Source organism: Antrostomus carolinensis, unplaced genomic scaffold (assembly GCF_000700745.2).
Source record: "Antrostomus carolinensis isolate BGI_N321 unplaced genomic scaffold, ASM70074v2 scaffold5685, whole genome shotgun sequence".
In the NCBI taxonomy this organism is placed as follows: Eukaryota; Metazoa; Chordata; class Aves; order Caprimulgiformes; family Caprimulgidae; genus Antrostomus; species Antrostomus carolinensis.
In genome coordinates this window covers 33238-55268 of record NW_010314124.1, presented here as the reverse complement: position 1 = coordinate 55268, position 22031 = coordinate 33238, and the positions used below count along the sequence as shown (strand labels likewise).

At 35.9% G+C, this 22031-nt stretch overlaps 1 protein-coding gene across 1 annotated transcript in view; it reads left to right on the top strand.

Annotated features, from left to right (window-relative positions):
- Nucleotides 1–22031, top strand: part of NCAPG2 (non-SMC condensin II complex subunit G2) — a 51197-nt gene that overhangs the window by 13010 nt on the left and 16156 nt on the right. Inside the window, exons 6-18 of the mRNA XM_010167522.1 lie at nt 5222–5316; nt 6133–6202; nt 6905–6991; nt 7767–7862; nt 12463–12588; nt 13366–13545; nt 14601–14753; nt 16969–17191; nt 18595–18707; nt 19189–19362; nt 21148–21218; nt 21493–21646; nt 21814–21987. Coding sequence (XP_010165824.1) covers nt 5222–5316; nt 6133–6202; nt 6905–6991; nt 7767–7862; nt 12463–12588; nt 13366–13545; nt 14601–14753; nt 16969–17191; nt 18595–18707; nt 19189–19362; nt 21148–21218; nt 21493–21646; nt 21814–21987 — 1716 coding nt within the window. The remainder of the gene's footprint in view (nt 1–5221; nt 5317–6132; nt 6203–6904; nt 6992–7766; nt 7863–12462; nt 12589–13365; nt 13546–14600; nt 14754–16968; nt 17192–18594; nt 18708–19188; nt 19363–21147; nt 21219–21492; nt 21647–21813; nt 21988–22031) is intronic.

Sequence of the window (22031 nt, the reverse complement as noted above, 5' to 3'; positions counted from 1 at the left end):
CCAGGCAGGTTCAGGGTACCCCTGAGTCTGTCCCAGGCCTGTGTTATCTAAATGCAGATGTTCTACTTGTCAAGCACATAAGACTAAACAGTGATTAGAAGTGTGATGTGTTTTTTGACACCACAGCTGCAAGTCTCTTGAGCATATTTACAGTCCTTGCCAATCTTCTGTTATATTCCCACATTCCGTCCCCTTGCTCAAGAGACTGCTTCTGCTGGGGGTGGCAAAGCTGGAGGTGTCCATTTGGGCTTGTGGGGTGTGGTGCATATATGGAAAAATAAATAAGCATATCTGTACCATAATACTTTGAGTCAGGTGTCCCATTCATCCTCTCAGGAAAGTAAACCACTCAGCCAGCCAGGCACCAGTAGTAGATTGTTTCATTTGATGCATTAAGTCTTGGAGATGTTGAATGTCGTCCTCTACACTGGCTGATTCATTAGTTGTGTTGAAGCAACATGTGCCTTCAAAATCAGAGGAGCATTTGTGTTGTCAAAGGAGGAAATAGTCCACCATCAATGAAATATTGTAATGTTCATTGACATATAGCTGTCACCTACTCAGAAAAAATAGTAATGAGAAACATTAACATCAGAGTCACTTAGCATAATATAATTCTGTAATACAGCTACTAGTAGCATTGTCAAAAGATCTGCAGCTGTTAATCTTCCCTTAATGTAAAACGCAGATGAGTTGGTTACAGCAGAGGCTAACCAAATCTAAGTATTTACATGTTGGTCTTGCAGAAATGGTCCCAGGGCATGTGCTTGTCCTGTAAGCAGGATGAGCCATCCTGTGCTGGAGGAGAAAAACAGGAGTGTCATCTCTGTCCAGTAATACATACGCTGTTGCTCCAGCTCCTTCAGTTGATATTTGGGTTTGATAACCTGATGTGGGCTATTTACCCACACAAGCTGGGGTTTGGGCTTTTTCAAATTCAACTTCAATTCGATGTTGGGTTCGTGACACCAACAACACTGTTCCAATGCTGTCTTCTCTAGATGAGGCACAGGTATTTGTTGAAGGTACCTGAAATACAAGAACTGGAGAATCTGATATCAACAAAGGATGTAAAATAAGAGGAGAAGTTAGGGTACAAAACCATACAGCATTCTCAAGGGTTATTATAGGAATATTCACGTCTAGATGACAATCTTCTTGGGTCCAGCAGGCCAACCACATTGTGAAACTTTTGTATAAAATCCAACTGTCAGTGCATAGAAAATGTGGCTGCCCTTCCAGGATAGCAAGAGATGCTGCAATCAGTTCAGCCCGCAGACTAGATGCCTGTTTGCCATAATACAATTCCTGGTAGCGGAGCTTATGCAACTGCTCTCCCTTGTCTTTGTCCAGTTGCTGTGTATGTTGCACTCCCATCAGTAAACCAGGCATCTTTTTTGTACTTTTCTATTAACTCATTCCAAGGGGGAGCTTCCTCCACAGGACATATAGGGATGTCTCCAAGGGGGAGAGCTTACCCTAGGGTGGGCATACGATTAAATGATACAGTTCTTAGAAGAGTGGCATCTGGAGTGGTTACATGTGGTGTTTCCTGGTAGAAATCATTGCTGTGAATGATGTTTCCATTTCCAATGTGTTTCTGCCTGAGGTACCCCACCCATTATTAGATATGGGCACATATACAGTCATGCTATTTTGGTCTGTGATTCTTTCAATTTAAGAGGCTGGTATGTAAAACCCAGGATCTGTCATAGATGCCCACCTTCTGGAAAACCATCTGAGTGTTTAAATTTGCTCTATGGCATCCTGCCCCTAGTCAACAGAACAATTCAGCCTCATAAAGCAGTTACTAAACACCTGCTCACCTGACTCACTCTCCAGGCAATTAACATTCTAGGGACTTAAACACCCAAATTTAGATGTCTCAGTTTGTGAGCTGAAACCCAGCTTCACTATGTGAACTGCCAGTACAGATGTAGAATGATAACTGTCTGGGTTTTTTCTGGCTCTGCAGACAGGAGATTGTGTATCTTGAAATTCACAGTATTCAAACTATTGTCGCTGTAAAGCTATTGTGCTTCTGTTGGAAGTCCTTCTCTTTCGGGATTTTACATCCTGATGGAGTTTAGTCTTAGTGACAACCTGTCTCATATGTGTTCTCTGGTTTCCCTGCCTGGCTTATTTCGCTAATGGTAGATTTCTTGTAGCAACAAGTCCAACAAGTCCCCAGTATCTCTGCTGGACCTTTTTCTTACGTTCTGTGTCTATTTCTAAAATGATAATAGTCACACCAAATATCACCACATTGTATGAATTGCCTTGAGACGAAACTGAACTCCTATATATCAGGGCTAATATTCCCTTTATTGCCAAGAGGCTTGTTCTGCAGTTCTTAAGAAAAGTACCCCTGACACGTTTTAGAGTACACCCCGGAGTGCAGCTCCATAGCAGCTTAAGCTGATGTAACTCCAAGTTGTAAAGACCCTGTGTTGCCATGGGCTAGCATTCCTGTTTTCCTCTCCGCAGTATGAATGCTCAACCAGCTATGTTGTGGGTTGAGTTGAGGAGGTAGCTGTTCAGTTTTTCTCCTAGTAAAATTATTTTTTCAACCAGATTAACTGACTGGACTGGTTCATTGTATGCAAGGATGAAGGGAAGGGGAGGGTCAGGAATGCTGCTTCTAGATCAGATTAAACTGATATGGTATTGCACATTTATGCCTCATTGCAAGTTCATGCTGGGAGGGACTTTTTGCAAAGGCAAGTAGTGACAGAATGAGGGGTAATGACTTTAAGCTGGAAGAGGGGAGCTTTAGATGAGATATTAGGAAGAAGTTCTTCACTGTGAGGGTCGTCAGACACTGGCCCAGTTTGCCCAAGGAAGTTGTGGATGCCCCCTCCCTGGAAGTGTTTAAGGCCAGGTTGGATGAGGCTTTGAGCAACCTGATCTAGTGGAAGATGTCCCTGCTGATGGCAGGGGGGTTGGAACTAGATGATCTTTAAGGTCCCTTCCAACCCAAACCATTCTATGATCAGAGAGTTCAGTATTTCTGCCTTGCCCGACTGTGCTATTCAACACAGTAATATTTCTCAGAGGCTTATTTTCAGGCTGCATTAGTGGAGTCATCCTCTGAATTTATCTCTCTGTGTGATTTATCAAAACAGAATCACAGAATGGTGGGGGGTTGGAAGGGACCTCAGGATTTCATCTAGTCCACCCCCCCCTGCCAAAGCAGGTTCCCTACAACAGGTTGCACAGGAAAGTGTCCAGGTGGGTTTTGAAAATCTCCAGAGATGGAGCCTCCACAACCTCTCTGGGCAGCCTGTTCCAGGGCTCCGACACCCTCACAGTAAAGAAGTTTTTCCTTAGGTTTGTGTGGAACTTTCAGTGTTCCAGTTGTTGCCCCTTGTCCTGTCACTGGGTACTGCTGAAAAGAGCATACAGAGTTAACTAACTCACATGTACTGTGTCTGTAAACACAGCAGTATGAAATGCTCAACACTTTGTTAATGCATTAACCCCGAAGGTGACAAGTTTGCAAACTTATTCACCTATCACATGTTCACCTCTCATGATACTGAGAAATGTTGATAATAGTAATCATTTCAGATCCATCGATCAAGCAGCCGATTAAATGAGAGGCATTTACTACCATTTTTAGGGTCAGGTCAATCTGTTGAAATCTAAGGCAAAAAATAATTGGTTGAAGTGCTGAAAGCTACTTTGTGACCTTTCTTCATCTGTCTTGCTGATGGGGTTATAAAAGATGAGATAAGTTTGAATTTGGCCTCATCTTTACTTTGTTGAGGCAGGAGCTGAAGGTCAAGACTCTCTTGACCATTTGGTTTGTCAGGGATGTTGATGTGTACCACTGAGACCCCAGTATATGCACTATACCACCAAAGTTGGAGATAAGTGACTTCTTTTCGTGCAATTTTTTTCTTTCTTGGTAGAAGAAACTCTCATTAACAACAGGAAGGATTCCATCAGACCTGTAGACAAGGATCTTGACATTGTATTTAGCCTTTAGGTCTTGGTTTTTATGATCTTCTGAATTACTTTTTGACCTGAAGGCATTTATCAGTTCCACTAAAGGGCAGATTCTGCCTATATGCCTCCTTCCCTCTACCCCTATTCTTGGATATTCCAGCTCAGAGTGTGGCTGGCATTATAAGCCTTACTTTCTCTATGTTGTTATAGATCTGAACGTAACTGTTGGTCCAGCTCTCGAAGTGCCTTTGAACCTCTGCTAATTGTTCAGGCCACCTTTTGAACTTCTGCCAATGTGCTTTTTACTATTGAATCTCCTTATTAATTTTCCTGATTTATTTTTTGCTAGAAAGCTGACAGGTACAAAGGACCCTTACAGCTGGCTGCCTCACCCTTATGTATGATCCAGCTTTTCAAAGTCTCAGAAGCTGGATGCCTTCACTTCATCTGTAAGATGAGCCAGAGTGAGGCTGTCTGTACAGATACTGTTTAAGGCTCTAATTCCATGGACAGATCTTGCTGATTCCAGAAGAGCAAGGGCTTATTTCCTCCACCCACGGCCTTCCACTGCCTTTTCTTGCAAAAATTTTGTTGCTCATCAGATTTGTCATCACTATTTCTAACTTGAAAAAAATAGAAGAAAATTAATTCAGGAAAAAAAAAAGAATAGTTTTTTTATGTTTTCATGAATTAAAGCAGCTCCAGGAGGTTTGCAATATTACCTTTCATGAGGCAATAGAAAAGAAATTGTCTTTACTAATCAGAACATTCATTTTCTTCAGTGGCCCACCTGTTCTCTATGGCTTTGTTCAAAAATGTTTCTGTATCCAACACTGGCAGAGTTGTCATGCTATTTTATTTATACCTTCACCGTCATTACAGTGTCATCCTGGAATGATATTGCACTTGACAGAGCTCTGATGATGTGGACTCAACCAGGGTCCTGAGTTTGCACAGTCCCTTCTCATTATGGAATACTGCTTGAAGTCACACCAAAACAGAATGGACATTGGAAAAAATGCAGGCAGATATTCCACATGTTAATTTGTTTTGAGTTTTCTCTGCAGTATAAATAACAGTAGTGCTTCAATTCAGTTTATTTTTTTTTCTGCAACAATCTCATCTATGCTTTTTAAAATTAAAGTTGTCATTTATTTTGATCTTTAAACTCTGTATTTACTGATTTTTGAGGTGGCTCGTAAACTGGGTATTCGTCTGGGATTTGACGTCCCTTTTTTTTTTCCTCCCCTCTCTTTTCCCCTCCTAACAGGGAAGAAGATTCTTGAGCTTTTTGTTCAGCTGGAATGTAAACTTCATTAAAATGATACATGGAACTGTTAAAAACCAATTACAGTTCTTTCCAAGGTATGCATCACAGTTAGAGTTCTTGATGATCATTAAGAGCTTGGCTGAAATCTTGTTTGTCTCACACTCTGAGATACTTAGTATATTGATAAAATATATCAGGACCCAGAGAGCTTCAAATTTGCTGAATATAACTACCATATTGTTTCAGCAACTTCATTTAATAGTTGCTTTGCACATGCCTATGTGTACAATTATAGGTGTTGTAAAATGCTTATTTAGCATTAGCTAAAACAAATTACTTTCATATAAACTGGGCTGCATTGTTTGCAATGTCTGTGCGAGAATTGCAGGTCCACTTCTGCTTCTGTAAGGTGTTTTTTTTTTTTTTCCTACTAGCAACTTCTAATTTAATTTGATAAGATTCTATATAGAGACTTTCTAATAAGTAACTTGCAGGATCATAGCCTGAGAACTTTTGACTGATGGATGAAAAACATGGATTTTTTTTTCCATTGATTATTCAGTGAAATATTACAGAATTAATTCTCCATATCAAAATCAGAGGTTTTCTAATGCTTTCAGTTAGAATAAAGTATACCTGTATATCTTTAGAAAGAATTTTGATGCATTCATTGTGAGATATTTCTTCTGTGTTTTGATAGTGCTGGGATTAATTAATCAACAATTAACTTTATTTTTCCATAATTATCAGTGTAGACTTTCAAGCTATTTGCTTCTTGTAAACTAAAGTTGATGCACAGAAGTAAGAATACTATTGGTACTTATGAAAAACTTCATGTTATTACCTTCATGAATTTTAGGTAGGAGTGGTTAGGATGCTTGCTTGAAAATGTTTCCCATGTGTTGATACAGATCCTTGATGGAATACGTTTCAGAAATTTACTTCAGGGCCTGGAAGAAGGTGTCAGGAGAATTCATAGAGGTAATAGTATGCTTGAAATGTCATTTGGATAGTTTTGACTTTCAAGGTGAAGATACATGACTTTTCAACCTTGGAAAGGTTCCTAAGCAAGCCTTAAGGAATTATTTCCCGAAGGAAAGGGCCTCTCAGCATTGTCAAGGAATAAGAACATGTTATGCTTTGAACATTTGCCCACTGTGATCAGCTTGGTTTCATTTAAACACCTTTAATTCTCTTGCTGAAATATTGTTTGATGCAACTATGCATATACCAAATATTTTTTGTAAACACACCAGTTATCTGAGTTACTGAAGCTTTTATTCAGTATGTGCAAGTCTATATTTTTGATAGCTTAGATATTTGACTAGTTTTTGTGTATTTTCATGGAGACAATCAAAAGTATGATTACAGTATAGTAACAATGCTGCAGCCAAATTTCAGATACCAAATAATTCTTGTTTACCATATGGAGGTGCTTTTGAATTCCAAACTTAGTTCTGAAAATCAGATTGAATGTATGTTCTGAAATTGTGAAAGGTAGTTTAAGCAGACAGAAGCTCCTAGCATGGAAACCTTGGGCCAAGCAGAAGCCAAGCAAAAAATAATACAAAAGTTTATTTTAAGTTGTTTGTTTAGAGAAAAAAACTAAGTTGCTGCACTGCCTACAGCACTTATTATTAATGTTTTATCGTGTGTTAACGGTAGCATGTGTTTTTACTGTAGACACTTGAACATAACTGCATTCAGGATTTCATGCATCATGGAATTCATCTTCCCAGAAGTTCTTCTGTTCATTCTAAAGTTCGAGAGGTAGGTTCCTGTACAGCATGACATGAACTAGTAGCATCAAAATCAGATCAGTTACAATAAAGTAGAAAATTTCCATTTCATTCTAATATCCTGTACTAGGTCTGGCTGGAATGGAATTACTTTTCTTCCTAGCAGCCCATATGGTGCCATGTTTTGGATTTTTTGACTAAAACAGTGTTGATAACACACCAGTGTTTTGGCTGTTGCTGAGTGGTACTTGCATGGTGTTAAGGCTTTCTCTTCCCCGCTCTTGTTTCCCTAGTGAGTAGGATGGGGATGACCAAGAAGTTGGGAGGGGGTACAGCCAAGACAGCTGACCCAAACTTACCAAAGGCATGTTACATGCCATATAAGATCATGCTCAGCAATAAAAACTTAGGGGAAGTGGATTTTGAGGAGATAGCCATTGCTTGGAGACTGGCTGGGCATTGGTCTGCTTGTGGGAGATGGTGAGTGATAGCATTTGCATCACTTCTTTTGGGTTTTTTTTTGTCCTCTTGATTTTATTTCTCAGTTCTAGATCTTTATAGAGATTTTTTGAATTTATAAAGATATAAAATGTGATATTTATTAGATCTATTTACTTTTTATTATTTTTGAGACATTTTAATAAAATGTAGGGTCAATTAATATGTCTAGTTTCATCGTTTTCCATAGGATGTAAAACTCTATGGTCTTATATAAATGATGAAATGAGACAACTTCTGCACACTTCTTGAATATAGGAAGTACCATTAAAAATATTTTTGGGGATTGATTTGTTTGTTTTTCTTAGATGCTGAGTTATTTTCATAAACAAAGTAAAGTTCGTCAAGGAGTTGAAGAAATGCTCTATAAATTGTATCAACCTATCCTTTGGAGAGCACTGAAGGTAATTACTCTTTTCAGAATACAGGGCTATCTTTCTCCAACTACTAAACTTCTGAACGCTCCCACATGTTCTATTTTTAATAATTGCTTTTAAAATAAAGTGGCTATGAAAAAAAAGAATCTGTGTTTAGCATCTTAGCTCTAGCAGAGTAACTTTGCAAGTTGTAATTAGGCATAGTTTGCACAACAATCTTCTAATTTGATAATATAGTTTATTTCTATAATACAGTTTTGTTTACAGGTACACAGAGTGCTTCCCAGGATTGCAGTGGACAGGGGGACTAACACTGAGTTTGGTCTTCTCATCTTCTCAGTTTGGGAATTTTGTGTAATCTTGTGTTGTGTTTTCCAAGTTCTTTATGGAATGATCAGTGCTTCATCAATCAAAGCCAGAAATGTTCAGAGGAGGATTTGGCGTAACCTTCTGATTAATTACCAGCCTTAGAGTACAGCTCAATTAATTTATTAGAGTGTTAGTTTAGAAAACCTTTTATTCTGCTTTGATTGTATGTGCAGACATTCATGCTATGGATGTGCTTTTAATCAAGCATTCAGAATGCAATTTCTGACTTCCAGTACTTTTAAGGTAAGTGTGTATGTACACAGACTAAAGGGTACCTACTGCAGTTTACCTGCTCAGTTACACTCTGTGATTAAGATGAGTCAAGCTTCTTTTTGAACAGCTTTTATTTTGTCTGGAGTTATGAAAGTCCTTCAGTGAGAACATACACATAAAATCATTACATCCAAATTAAGTGCCATTTAACATGTGCTGAATTTGCATTTACTGATTGGTCATATAGCATCTTCTCTAGCCATGAGAGAAGTATTTAAAAACTCTTAAAAGTTGAAAATATTTAAAAACAACTTAAAAAGTTGTTTAAAATGGATTTTATGAGTTACAGTAAGGAGTTGAGAGCTATTTGGTGTCAATAGAACCCTGTGATAGAAGTGAGAAGACTGACAGACTCACTGCTATAGATCAGCATCTTGTTTGATCTTACATTAAGGATTGGATCTCATCCCTTAAGAATTAATATAAACAAGAAACCTTCTGGATGAAAGATAAAGGTTTCTCAGGGCAAGGTAATAATAACTACAAAGCATGACTTTCTTTAATTTCAGAATTTCTGTCTCTAAAAAGACCAGGGTTTTTAATTGATTTTTTTATAGCATAGCTAAATTCCTGACTAGTGTCTCAGAAACACTTTTAGAGCGGTTAGCAAAACATGGCATTCCATTTTTAAGGGACTTGCTATCTGTAAATGGAGGCTAGTAGTTCACTTTCCAAAGCTCAGGACTCAACTCAAATATAAGATTAGAGAACTTCAGAAGAACATTCTCTGAAACCTTATTAAATCTGCATAGATTTGTTTGGAGAAATGTAACAGAAAGGTTTGGACAGAGGTAAAAGGTTTATTATTGATTTGTGGCAAGACAATGGGAGAAATGCCTGATTCCAGAAGTGGTTCAAATTTTTAACAGCTGCTATTCATAATTTTCACATCGCTAATGGTTCCATTGCTAGAGCAAATCTGAATTTTTGGAAATTTTTTGGGATGTTTTTTGGTTGGTTGTTTGGAGTATTTTTTGTTGGTTTGGGGTTTTGTTTGTTGTTTGTTTTATTTTTATTTTGACTGCTTCTACATATGTAGTTAAGCACTTTAAATCTGGATGTTTACAGGTGTATCAAATAGCTCATGGAGAATTTGGTTTAATACAGCAAAATAGTGCAACTGTTGTGAACACAGGTTTCTGAATGGTAAAGGGAGGACTGTAAAAAATTGAATGCAGCAATTATATGTATCATGTGATGATTCAGTGCAAAGAAATATTCTGAATTTCAAATGATTCGGTACCACATTTGTGATTGGTGAAAAGAAATATGTGACTGAACGTCAAAATTTGTCAGTTTATCTTGCTGTGTGACTTTTGTGTAGTTAATTTTTCTTTTTCGTATAGTACTGCTGAAGTATTTGGCATTGTTAAGGTAACTTGCTGTGGCTCAGAATCACTAGTAGTTTAAGATACAGAACTAAGAAGGGAAGCTTATAATTGTCCTTACTGGTATGAATTCTACTTCAAGGCTTGAAATGTCAGTTTGATTTTAGATAACCAGTTGGATACTCCTAGTTTAGCCAGTGTACAAATCTCTAATTTAGTATAGTGAAGAACAAATCTTGTTCTAGAACACTGGTTACAAAGCAGAAAGGGAACTCCTAGCAGGACCGCTTTACCCCTCCTTTATGCAGAAAGGAAAAATACTTCAGTTGTAAAAACACAAAGGATTCCAAAGCTGTTTGTATTGCAACTACTTGATTTCATCTCTGGAATCTTTAAACTGCAAATGCATATTTGTAATGCATAATTCTCTGTTTCTTCTTCAATTACTTGTTTAGCAAATGCTGAGATTGAACACACTTCCTTTGTGGCTTTTACCTACACTTATTCTATAAGCCTTTAAGTGCCTTTAAGTTTTTATAGGATAAACCCTTTGGTAACTTCTTAATCTTTTTTTCATGTTTTTATTATGAAAAGTAAGTCTCATGCAAAAATAGAACAGCTGTGCAGTGATTGGTTCTTAGTATAAGAAGCTATATAAATATAAAAATACGGATATTTATTATGAGATAAGTAGTGATTAAGCTATTCCTTATCAAGCTCAAAAAGTCAAGAACCACTCCTCCAGGAATTCAAGCTGTTGAAGGAAGTGATTCCTTTCAAGTAGTGTGTTTGGTTGGGGTTTTTTATCATCTTATACCTTTAAACTAATTTCTACTGGGGAAAAACAATGTTTTAAATAATTGGACATGAATTTCAGGACCTGTAAGACCAGATGAAACTTAAAAGAAGGCTCTGAAAATTAACTGAACAAAAAAAAATAAAATATTGTTTAAAAATGTTCGGAAAGTTCCTCAGAATAGTAGAAGCATAAAGGTAAAGAAACAGTAGTAATTTAAATAACTGCAGGCTCATCTTGCATGGAATAGTCATTATGGAATAAAATAGGATATGAATTTAAAGTCCTAGGTTCTGCCTCTGTGAAGACATTTACTCTATTACGAGCCTGAATATTCAAATACATTTGGAATAAATTCCAATTAATTAAAGGCAGGACTTTAAACTCTGGGTCCTCAGTTCAGAATTAAAGTGAGCTTAATGGAGTTCAGTGTAAACTTTACTTATAAAGTTTATGAAAATTAACTTTATGGAATGTTCATGGTAGACAAGGTCTAGGTTATTGCACAAAAACATACTTGAATTAATTTTCACATGAAATATTAGTGCAGAAGAGCTATTTCATCCTGAATTCACATATTAGGTTGTTATGCATTAACTCTTTGATATAGATAAGCTCATATTTGAAGGATTTTCTATAGCTTTATAGGAATGAATTAAGAATTATATTTTTTTCAATTTTAGATTATTTATATCATCCGTGATAAATAAAACACAAGTCTAACTAAAGGATGTATACATGGGCCTTATTTGCCTACTATTGAATTTAGAATTGCTATTAATTTTGTTGGCTTGAAGAATTTGGAATTTTTTTGTTCTACCCAGAAATGTGACCCACCATATGAGGATCAGAAGGGGATCCTCATATCCAGAAGGGGAATGTAAAATAAATTGTGTCATATATATATAGAGTGAGATAGATAGATATACACATACATTTGTTTGTTTTAACTTGCACCCAAAATCTGAACTAAATCCTTCCTTCCTTCTTCCTTCCAAGAGAAGTGATCACAGGCTCTTATCATTGCACTGCTGTCTTTGATTAAGAAAACATATTCTGGTGGTTAGATTTCAGGTTTCTCCCTGAGATCCCTTAAATTTCATCTTTTCTTCATTTCATTGCCTGCTCTCTTTTTCTATCCTTTAAGAGTCCACAGGGCCAATTATTTTCTACTGACTGAGTGTCTAAATATACACTTTTTTTTCATTTTTCTTTACGTTTGGGGTTCTACAACCAGCAAAATGTATAGAGTAACATACTGAAAACTGTTACAAATGGTAAAATGTCTGAGGGTTATGAGGCTTGCCTTAGATTTTTTTATGAGCTACCTGGAGTTCAGAACATGTTTTTACTACTTATGTGCATAGATGCAGAACTGAATGTTTATTAAGTTGCGTAAGTTACTCTCCAGGCTCACTAATACTGTTTCTAAATACTGTTTTCTTGAAGAAATAGGCTTGAACTTTTAAATTAAATCTGCTTGAATTCAAGTTTCTTGTATTCTGAAGAGCAGCTTTAAGGTGACCAAGAGAAATCCCAACTGCTTATATTTTATTCAGCATTACAGAAAGTAAAAGGACCCCGACTATGACTCTTCAGGGTCATTGGAGTTGATATGCCTTGAAAGCTGATTGTACTGCTAACTGAGGTTTTACTGAATGGGCAGAAATGTAAGGTAAAAAAGAGTAAAAATCACATGATACTGTAAGTTTTTCCACACATTGAAAAAATTATCTCTTCATCTACTTTTAAAAATACTGATTTGCTAAAAGTTTTTGGAGAGCAGTATTTGACAGGAAATGCTTTTTTCTATTAAAGGTCTGTACTTAATGAAAAAATATTTTTTCTTTCATTGTGACAGGCCAGAAACTCAGAAGTTCGATCAAATGCAGCGTTTTTGTTTGTTGATGCTTTTCCTGTTCGTGATCCCAGTTTTAACGCTGAAGAGATGGACAATGAAATTCAGAAACAGTTTGAAGAACTTTTTGTAAGTTTTAATGAAACGAAAATGTTAAAAATGAAATTTTCATCAAAACTAAGTCAAAAATAAGCTGTTGATGCAATTAAAATTTATGAAATTTCAGGATAATATTCATAGGAAAACACAGTCCTGTGATGCAAAAACTACAAAATTAAACTAATATTTTAAATTTCTATAGTATGTTAACAACAGATGACATGCAGCATTTTCAGCCCTGAAAAGGAAATATTTTGGGTTGTTATTCATTAATCTGTGAATTAAAGATGCTTTTGAAAGACCAGATGGGTGAGTAATGGATCTTGATCCTTACTTAACCTATTATTGGTGAAGAAAGCTTTATATTTAATATGTAAGCATTCAATGGAAGTTCAGTACTGTATTACTAAATACTTCTGAAATAAAGTATAATGGAGGTAAGAACCTAAAAAATTCTTTGCCAGTCTAGATGGTGAGAACTGGAATAGTATTTTCATTGAGAAAATGTTTGTGAAATTCTGAGTATGGTCCTTAAAAACGTAAACATCAGATAACTGAATGAATTTAGAAGTTTTTATATTGTTGCACAGGAACAGTGGCCAGTGTAAACTCATATGTAAATAAAGTCTAAATATTTTTAATTATGTCACAGATGCAAGACTTAAAGTGAGCTATTTTTAAAGAAACTGTTTCAAAAGTCCAATTAAAAAAATTGGCCAATATTTTGTTTATGATAGGTTAATGTCAAACAGCAGTAGAGTCCCAATAATGCATATACTTACGTTATTATTCTTCTGTTTGTTTTAGAGTCTCTTAGAAGATCCTCATCCAGTTGTCCGCTCCACGGGGATACTCGGAGTTAGTCAGATAACAGCCAAATACTGGGAGATGATTCCTCCAACAGTTCTTGCTGATCTTTTAAAAAAACTAATCGGAGAGTTGGCATGTGATATAACATCTGCTGATGTTCGATGCTCTGTTTTTAAAGTAAATATTTTTTTATGAATTTAAAATAATTATTGTCATTTATTATATTTTATATGATACACAGATTTCTACTATAGGCCGTGTAAGTCAAGGAAATTATTTATTCTGCAAAATGACTCATACAATAAAGTTCCTAATACACACAAGTTTTGCACACGTTTCATAAAAGCCACACATTTGGAATGAACAATTGCTTTTTAAAATAGTGACCGTTTGGCTTTGTGACTCTCAACCATTTTCCATTTCTAGTCTTATATACATTGTTTGGACACGATAATTTAGTTATTTTAGCTATTAGAAGTTACGCTTAGACGTAAAAATGTATGCAGATAAGTTCCAGTATGTTTCTATGTCACTGGTTAAAACACCCATCCCTCCACAGGCACAATTATGTTACAATTTTGTACCCTACTTTGTGTTTCTGAGGTTTGCAGGAATGTAATTACATTCTGTTTCTCTGGGCACGCAGGCCTGCCATGCATTGTTCAGTATGTTAGGATTAGTTCATCTACATCTTCCTGGCATCTGATAAATAACTGATAGCTTGGACAGAAAAATGAACTCCCTAAGTGGTGGTATTTTCACTTTAAATTTTGTGTATGTATCAATTCAGCCTTAATTTGGAGCTATCTTGATGTTAATCATCACTTGTTCTACTACAGCTGCATGAGGGGTTCTGTACTGGGTAAGTAGATGGTGTTGATTGAAACTCAGCAAAAAAATAAGTATTTTTAATCTGAAATCAGCAGTTTAGGGAGCTCACATTGCTACCACAAAAAGTACTGGACACTGCACTCAGGTAGAAAGCAATATTGTGGCTTCAGTGTAGATCTGAAGTTTTTTCATAGTTCACTGTTCACTGGAAATTTGAAATAACTGGAACAATTTTTACTCAAGAATATTACAGGAGAAACACGCATGCACAGTGTCTGTCCCTGCCTGATTTAACCTTTGAAGTGTCACGATTCAGTTCAGCAATTTTTAGCTACATCTTTTTGCAAATCTACTCTTAATTTTTTTTAATTTTTTTTTAACATAATCTTTTTTTCTTGCAGTGCCTACCAATAATTTTGGACAACAAACTAAGTCATCCATTACTGGAACAGCTCCTGCCAACAGTCAAACACAGTCTTCATGACAATTCAGAGAAAGTGCGAGTGGCTTTTGTTGATATGCTGCTGAAAGTTAAGGCTACCAAGGCTGCTAAGGTAGGATTAAGTGACACTTGATATAGGAGCAAGGAGATAAAATCAAGGCATTTATTTTTTTAAAAAAGTACCTTTTGAAACTACTGCAGTATTCCTAGAAGGAAAAAAAAAAAATCATGCTTAATGTAATAATACTCTTAATTTAAGTTTTTCCCCTCGTCTTATATTTGAGTGTATTGCTGAGTTTATTTCTGAGACTTGTGAATTCTGTTGCTGTTAGTCACTTCTGTCCATTTTAAAGGCTTTGATCCAAATGTAGGTGGTAGTATAGAAGTACTTCTTTCCAGAGATTTTGGGAATTCTACTGAAATGATGGTGTCCATGAAAAATCTTTTAAAGTAAATAAATAAATTGTAACTAGTCCTGATGACCTTTCAACCTTTCCATGGCTTTCTTCTCAGAAAAAATAACTGTATGAGATAGTACTGTGTCTGGATATTCCTGATGGCAGAGATTTTACAGACATGCTGGAAAGTTTGTTTTTTAGTTGAGCCAAATACACTCATCTCCTTTTCCTCTCCCCCATATTTTTGACTTGTTTGGGATGCTTAATAGGTCCAGTGGCGTCTCTGTGCTTGCCTGCTTTTTTTCAGGGGCTGCTGGCATCACAAGTCTCAGCAGAGCTTGTTCTCAGCGTGTCTCTGTCTTCCCTGCCCTCTCGTGGCCATGCCCGGGCTGAGCAGGCAGAACTGCCACACTTCCCCCCGGCTAGCTCACCTCAGGACTCTCTCACCTTCTAAATGCTTAATGTCTTTACCGAATTGCTTTTTAAATTTTATTTGCCTGTTTTTATAATTTCTATTTGTCTTTTTTGGGCATTTCTTCTGGGATGTTGGTATCTTTTTATAGGGATTTGAACAAACTTGTTCTGCTGTGGACTCTTATTTAGGGAGATAGTGTCCAGCCTTAAGCTGGATAGTGTCTTTGAGTGCTTTTGTCACTCTCTGCTGTTAATGGTTTCCAAATTTCAATTTTATATTTTATTTTAACCTTGTTTTTGTGTCTTGCTAAGTCTAATTATTAGGACATGGTTATGTTGTGCTAGGCACATACGCTATATGAAGTCAGAGATATGCATCTCTTGTTTAGAAGAGAACTAAATAAATACTTAGTTTGTCAGATTCTTAAGGCCTCAGTGCTTAAGGAAAACATCTCCCCCTAACACAAGAATTACCTGCTTGCCAAATGTGTGCATTCCAGGTTTGATGACAGGACCTTAAAGACATATATTGATATTAGACCGTTCCAGTACCTTCTAAATTCCCCAAAATATGCTCAAAGGATCAGGTTTACATAAAAGAAAAAAATCCTAGTAAGTGTGAGATCTTTTTTCAGTAACTTCCTATTTATTTAAAGACTGTAATATGTATCTCTGGCAAGTCCTGGGATTTCTTTAATGCTTACTCCAAGGACCTTTTTTTGTGATAATTCTAGTAGAGATGCCCATACTTTGCAATTACGGGGGAATTAGCTGCTGCAAATATTTCTACTTCAAGAATAAAATAATACACTTCAGTGCCAATAAACCCTATTTTTTTGGTGTGTGTGTGTATTGTTTGTTTGGTTTTTTTTTAAATCTGAAAGTGCACAGTGTAATTAATTCAAGATCTCACAAAAATTACAAATGTGAGCAGTATTACTGCTGGCATAACAAGCTGTTTATTCTTTCTGGATTTCATAGCCTTTGATTACTGTGTTACAAGTAAGCTAGAGCTCTGCTATTGATGGGATGCACTTGTGGTTTGGAATGGTTTTGGAAAGGGTCTTGTTCTATACAGGTTTTAGGGTGTATGCCACATCTGTAGGTAGTTTGGTCCTACTTTGTCCCATGATGAGAATATGAAACATGGCACTTAATTACAAATAATTAAATTTTGTGGTGATATCCTTGTAAAGTAAATAATTATTCCCTCTACCAATGGAATTGCATTAACATGGCTGGGATATTGAGCTGGAATTGCTTGAACTGGAATTTTACTGGTCTATCAGAGATACTGGGAGATTTAGAGGTGCATCAGAACAAAGTGGCATTGTTTCAGCAATATGTGACCTCAAGTATGTTGGTATTCTGGTAAAAATTAAAAAGGCTCATGCATTTCTGGTAAATGCTATTTATATTTGTTGAGACTTTTGGTGTGGACAACACTTAATAGAGTTGATTGTTTTTTCCTCTGGTTTTTTAACTCCTTGAATATTTTTTTCTCACTTTAAAAAGTTCTGGAAAATCTGTCCCATGGAGCATCTTCTGGCTCGTCTTGAAGTTGATTCACGGCCTGTGTCACGACGCATAGTGAATCTCTTATTCAACTCTTTCTTTCCCATTAACCAACCTGAGGATGTGTGGTGCGAGCGCTGTGTTACTCTCATCCAGATGAATTCAGCAGCAGCTAGAAAGTTCTATCAATATGCTTATGAATATACTGCCCCCACCAATATAGGTAAAGTACAAAACCTTATGAGTCTTTGGAAATACTATTATCACACCATGTAATTGCTTATTTTTTTTTTTTTTTATCCACTAAAAGTGCTATGTTGTTACTAGATCTTTTATTTTTAGTATATTAGATTGTAGTTTTTGAAATTCTTGACACCAGCAATGAACACTGCTGACAGCGGTTCTAAGCTTTTTCAACAATGAAGAGACCAAAGTTTTTTGTTTCTGCTCTTAGGTGCTGTACTATACTCTAGCTGGTGTTGTTATCTGATTTCTCTTTTCCCCTTTCTCTTCACATGTGCCTTAAAAATACTGAAGTTGATATTTATTTATCACGCAGAATTAGTGAAATAAAATACCCTAGTGTCTCAAGTTATTTGAGATCTTTATGTGGAAGATTCTCAGGTTGCCCAGAGAAATTGTGGATGTCCCCTCCCTGGAAGTGTTGAAGACCAGGGTGGATGAGGCTTTGAGCAACCTGGTCTAGTGGAAGGTGTCCCTGCTGATGGCAGGGGGGTGGAACTAGATGATCTTTAAGGTCGCTTCCAACCCAAACCATTGTATGATTCTAAGATTCTATCTAAGGTGGAAAATATTTATGTCTGCTAATCTGATTATCTGGGATTTGTGGATCAGTAGTATTTTCAAGTTGCTCAGAGAAAATCTAAAAAGCCCTCCTTCCTATTAAAAGCTTCAGAAACTTTCAATGAAAGGGAATGTACTGCACAGACTATAGCTGCTTTTTAAAAAAATGCTATAGTACCAAGTAAAATTGGGAAAATTTTGTTTCAGAGGAGTTCTGATACTATACAAACAAAATAGCATGGAGCGACTTGGGTAAAACACCCAAGCCATCACTCCTTGACTTAATTACCTTGGTAAGGTAGTTTTGAAATAACTTGTGCTAGTGTATTTCAGCTAGTCATACTTTCACCGGAGTGGACATAACCCTTTCACTTTTACCTAGGGATGAGCTCCTCGTTAAGGAGTGCAGTTAGGCTACTACATCTTTTATAAATAATTGGAATTGACATTGGAGGGGATGTATTACTGAACATAGGTCATTAAATGAATAGCAGTGCCAGATGAATGTAGGAGTTGTGGGAACTTCCTCTGATCCTGATTTCATAAGGTGGTGGTTGTTGGGGGTTTTTTTAGTAAACTTTTTAACAATAAAATTATAGAACCTGGTGATAATGTTGCCATTTTTTCTTCATACTTGAGGTTATAAAACATTTTGACATTTTTTCTATTTCTTTTTAGCAGGAAATTTTATTAACTAGTTATTTCTGGTTCTGTTGCCTGGTTTTCAGACTGACTTTCCAGCATGACACTTAGAAGCATTTATTAGCAAGATTCTTAACAAATAGTAAATGTCTAATTTATTCTTATTATATTTAAATGTAGCTAAATTGATGCTTACTATCCGGCGCTGCTTGAATGCCTGCATCCAGAAAGCAATGAAAGAGAGTCTTCATGCTAGTGATGATGATGATGAAAGTGAAAAGGAGAATACAAGTGTAAGAAAGTCCACTTTATGATATGTTCTGGTAACTTTTTTACTGTGGTGCTTAATTTGAGAAATAGGCAGTTAATGATGTGACAGAAATCTGAAGGAAAGCACTTGGGCATCTGTAGAATTAGAAGGGGAGAACTGCTGTGATGGTGTTTTCATGCCCTGCAATAGCAGGAATTTGGTGAAGTAGGTAGAATAAGATAAAAGGAATATAAAGCATATTTTACATGAATACTTTCCTAATTCCAGTACTAATTATAAATTGGTTTGATTCTTCAACTAAATTATTCACAAAATTAACCTTGCAAGATGACTCAAGTTATATAGAGAGAGTAAGAATGAATCGTGGAGTTCATGTTCTATAAAAAATACAATGCCTTTGTGAAATTAATAGGACTTTCAGGGGGTTTTTTTGAAACCTTATTTTAACCTAATTTTATATTTGAGAATATATAGGTAATATTATCTAAGTATTTGTATTTCAGGTGTTGGATAATGTCTTGTCAATAAATGATGTGGCCAGCATGGCAAGTTTATTGGAGATTACTGTAATTCTCTGGAGAAGTATTCACAAAGCACTAGAAAACAATGAAGATGCCAAAGATTATGCCATCAGAAAATTTGCTTCTGTACTTCCTGAATATTTTAAAGTATTTAAGGTAAAGAAAACCTAGATTTTCCTGTAAGTGCTTAGTAATTTCTTCATATATTTCCAGGTATTTATTTTCATGGCCTTAAGTATTCTTTCTCATCGTTGCTATAAACCATGAAAAAAAGCAAGTTTCTTGGAATTCTCCAAATGGGTAGAAGCTATTCTTCAATTGCAGTATCTGACTGATGAACCACTATCTAAACAGTCAACACAGAAATACTTATGCAATAAATTGTTCTCTTTGTAATGTTTTTATAGCATTCCATTCTTTTGAATATTTTTGGAACTTCTGGAAATCAGTAACTGAAAATGTGCCATTGCAGAATAAATACTCAGTGTAGATGAGAATCCTCATGTTTTTCTACCTGCTTTACCCAAACCTTTCCACCACCACCACCACTTCTTATGATCCAGCTGCTGGAACAGACAGCTGAGGCTCCTTTTTCACTTTCTTGCATTTGATTTCTGCTGATTTGATTCTACCCTCTAATGATCTTTTGATACACTTATTTATTGTTTGGGTTTGATATAAGCAATTAATTAAAATCAGTCATTTTCATATTTTCAGTCTCCTTGATCTGTTTAATTGTTCTAGTGTTATTCTTCAGGATGCTGTCTTTTGATAGTGGCTAATATTACCTGCTGCACCCTGTAGTGCACTTGGAAGGATTATCTACTGGATGTCTATTTTTGTTTATGGCTTTTATGCTGAAGTATACTAAGTTATTTTGGCTGTTATACTTAAAAACATTCAAGTTTGCTTTATATAATCAGGGAGTGGAAAGCAATTAATTGCTACATAATATTCTGCAGCACAGATATACCAAATGCTTCCTCTACTCTGAAAGCATTTGGAAGTTGTCAAAGGCATTCCAGATCTTTTTTGATAGAAGTTGTAACATCTCTCCTGAAAGGTTCTGGTGAGCAGACAAGATAGCTTTAGCTCTGGTGAGCAGACAAGATAGCTTTAGCAAGCAGCCTCCTTGACTTTGATATTCTTACAGTGAATAAGCAGCTTGGATCTAAAAAGACCTGTCATTGGAGGCTTAGTTTCTAGAAGACTGTATATTGAAGCACCATATCTCTTCCCTGAAAACCTACAAATATATATTTTAAATGTTTTTAGAATAATCTTTAAAAGATTTTAGCTCTTCAAATGTCTAAGTAAGTAATAATTTCATCTGATTGTATTAATAAAGCTTGGACATACAGGTATGCTATTTTTGAAGTGTCTTTCTCATAGATTGATTTCTATATAATCTGAGTGTGACTATGTCATAATCTAGACCCTGTATTATGATGTGTTGTAACAACTTGTAGTGCATTTTACATTACCATTGTTATATAATCACCATTTCCTTTAGAGTCTTTTTTATAAATTTCTGATGTGAATGAATATTCATTTAAGGCACCAATTACTTGAGAGGAGTTAGTGTCATGATTGTGCAATTAAATATTAGCCTCTACTAGAAAAAAATGTAAGCTAGAGCTGTATTTCTTTTGCAATTATTATTAATCTAATGGAGCCATAATTATTCATAACAGTTGTTCTGACAGTTTGTCACGAAGCTGAATGATAAGATAATTAATAATTGACCTCTGAGAATAGGAATCAGAAGTTTCAGATTGCGAGCCACATGTTGTTATGATCTTCTTTCAGTTCCATTTCTAGTGAAAAAGGGAAATCCTTAATTTGAGATAATTTAATGATACTTTTTCAGTGCTCTATTTAGTTTTGTGTGCATGTGTGTACCTGTACATGTACCTCATATAGTTTACTTTTTTATCCTAGGATGAGCGTTGCATGACTCCACTGGTTATTCTCGCATCCTTTATGCCCCCTGCTGCTATTCCAACATTCAGGTACTATTTTTCAATCCAAAATATGAATGAGAAGAAATCTCTTGTTGACTGTATTTGTTGATTTTCCACACCTTGATGTATTAAATGCCCATTTGGATAAATTAATCCACTAAACAAATTCAATAAGTTAGTAAAATCTGTGAGGTGCCAATATGTATTTGAGCCATTGGTGAATCTTTTTTGGCATTATACTGATTGATTTTCTTTGAATCCTTTCTGCACTGATGGATGTGAAGTTAATGCATCTCTTTTTGTTTGTTTGTTTTCTTTTAAGCTGTGGTGTGATCTCCAGACTCAGAAATATTGACAATGGAGCTGACCAAAGCAAATATTCTACCCTGATAGACTGCATGTGTCGCTGGGGTCAAGTGGGACATGTTATGGAATTAGTCTGTGATTGGTTGTCTGACACACTAACCCCAAAAAAGGTGTGCATATGCCTGTGTTAAAGAATTAAGGAACTGCTAGATTTTATGTATATTTTATTTTTTTTAAATAGAAAAGCCTCTCTTTAATGCCATATTCTGCTTTGGAATTAGTTGTAAAGTAAGATACTAACAGTACTGTACTGGTTTTGTGCTTTATTCACATTTAGAGTGTTAAAACATCTGAACGACGAGTACGTATCCATGTAACACAGGAATCGAAGCCAGAATTAGCAATTGATTACATTGAATATTTATTGACTCATCCTATTAATCGTGATTGCCTACTCTCTGTTCCTAAAAAGAAACTGAAGAAGCTTTTAAAACTTCTCAGTGCTGCAAAGGTAGTATTCTCCTTACCATAAAGGGTGCTTATAAAAGAGTGCTT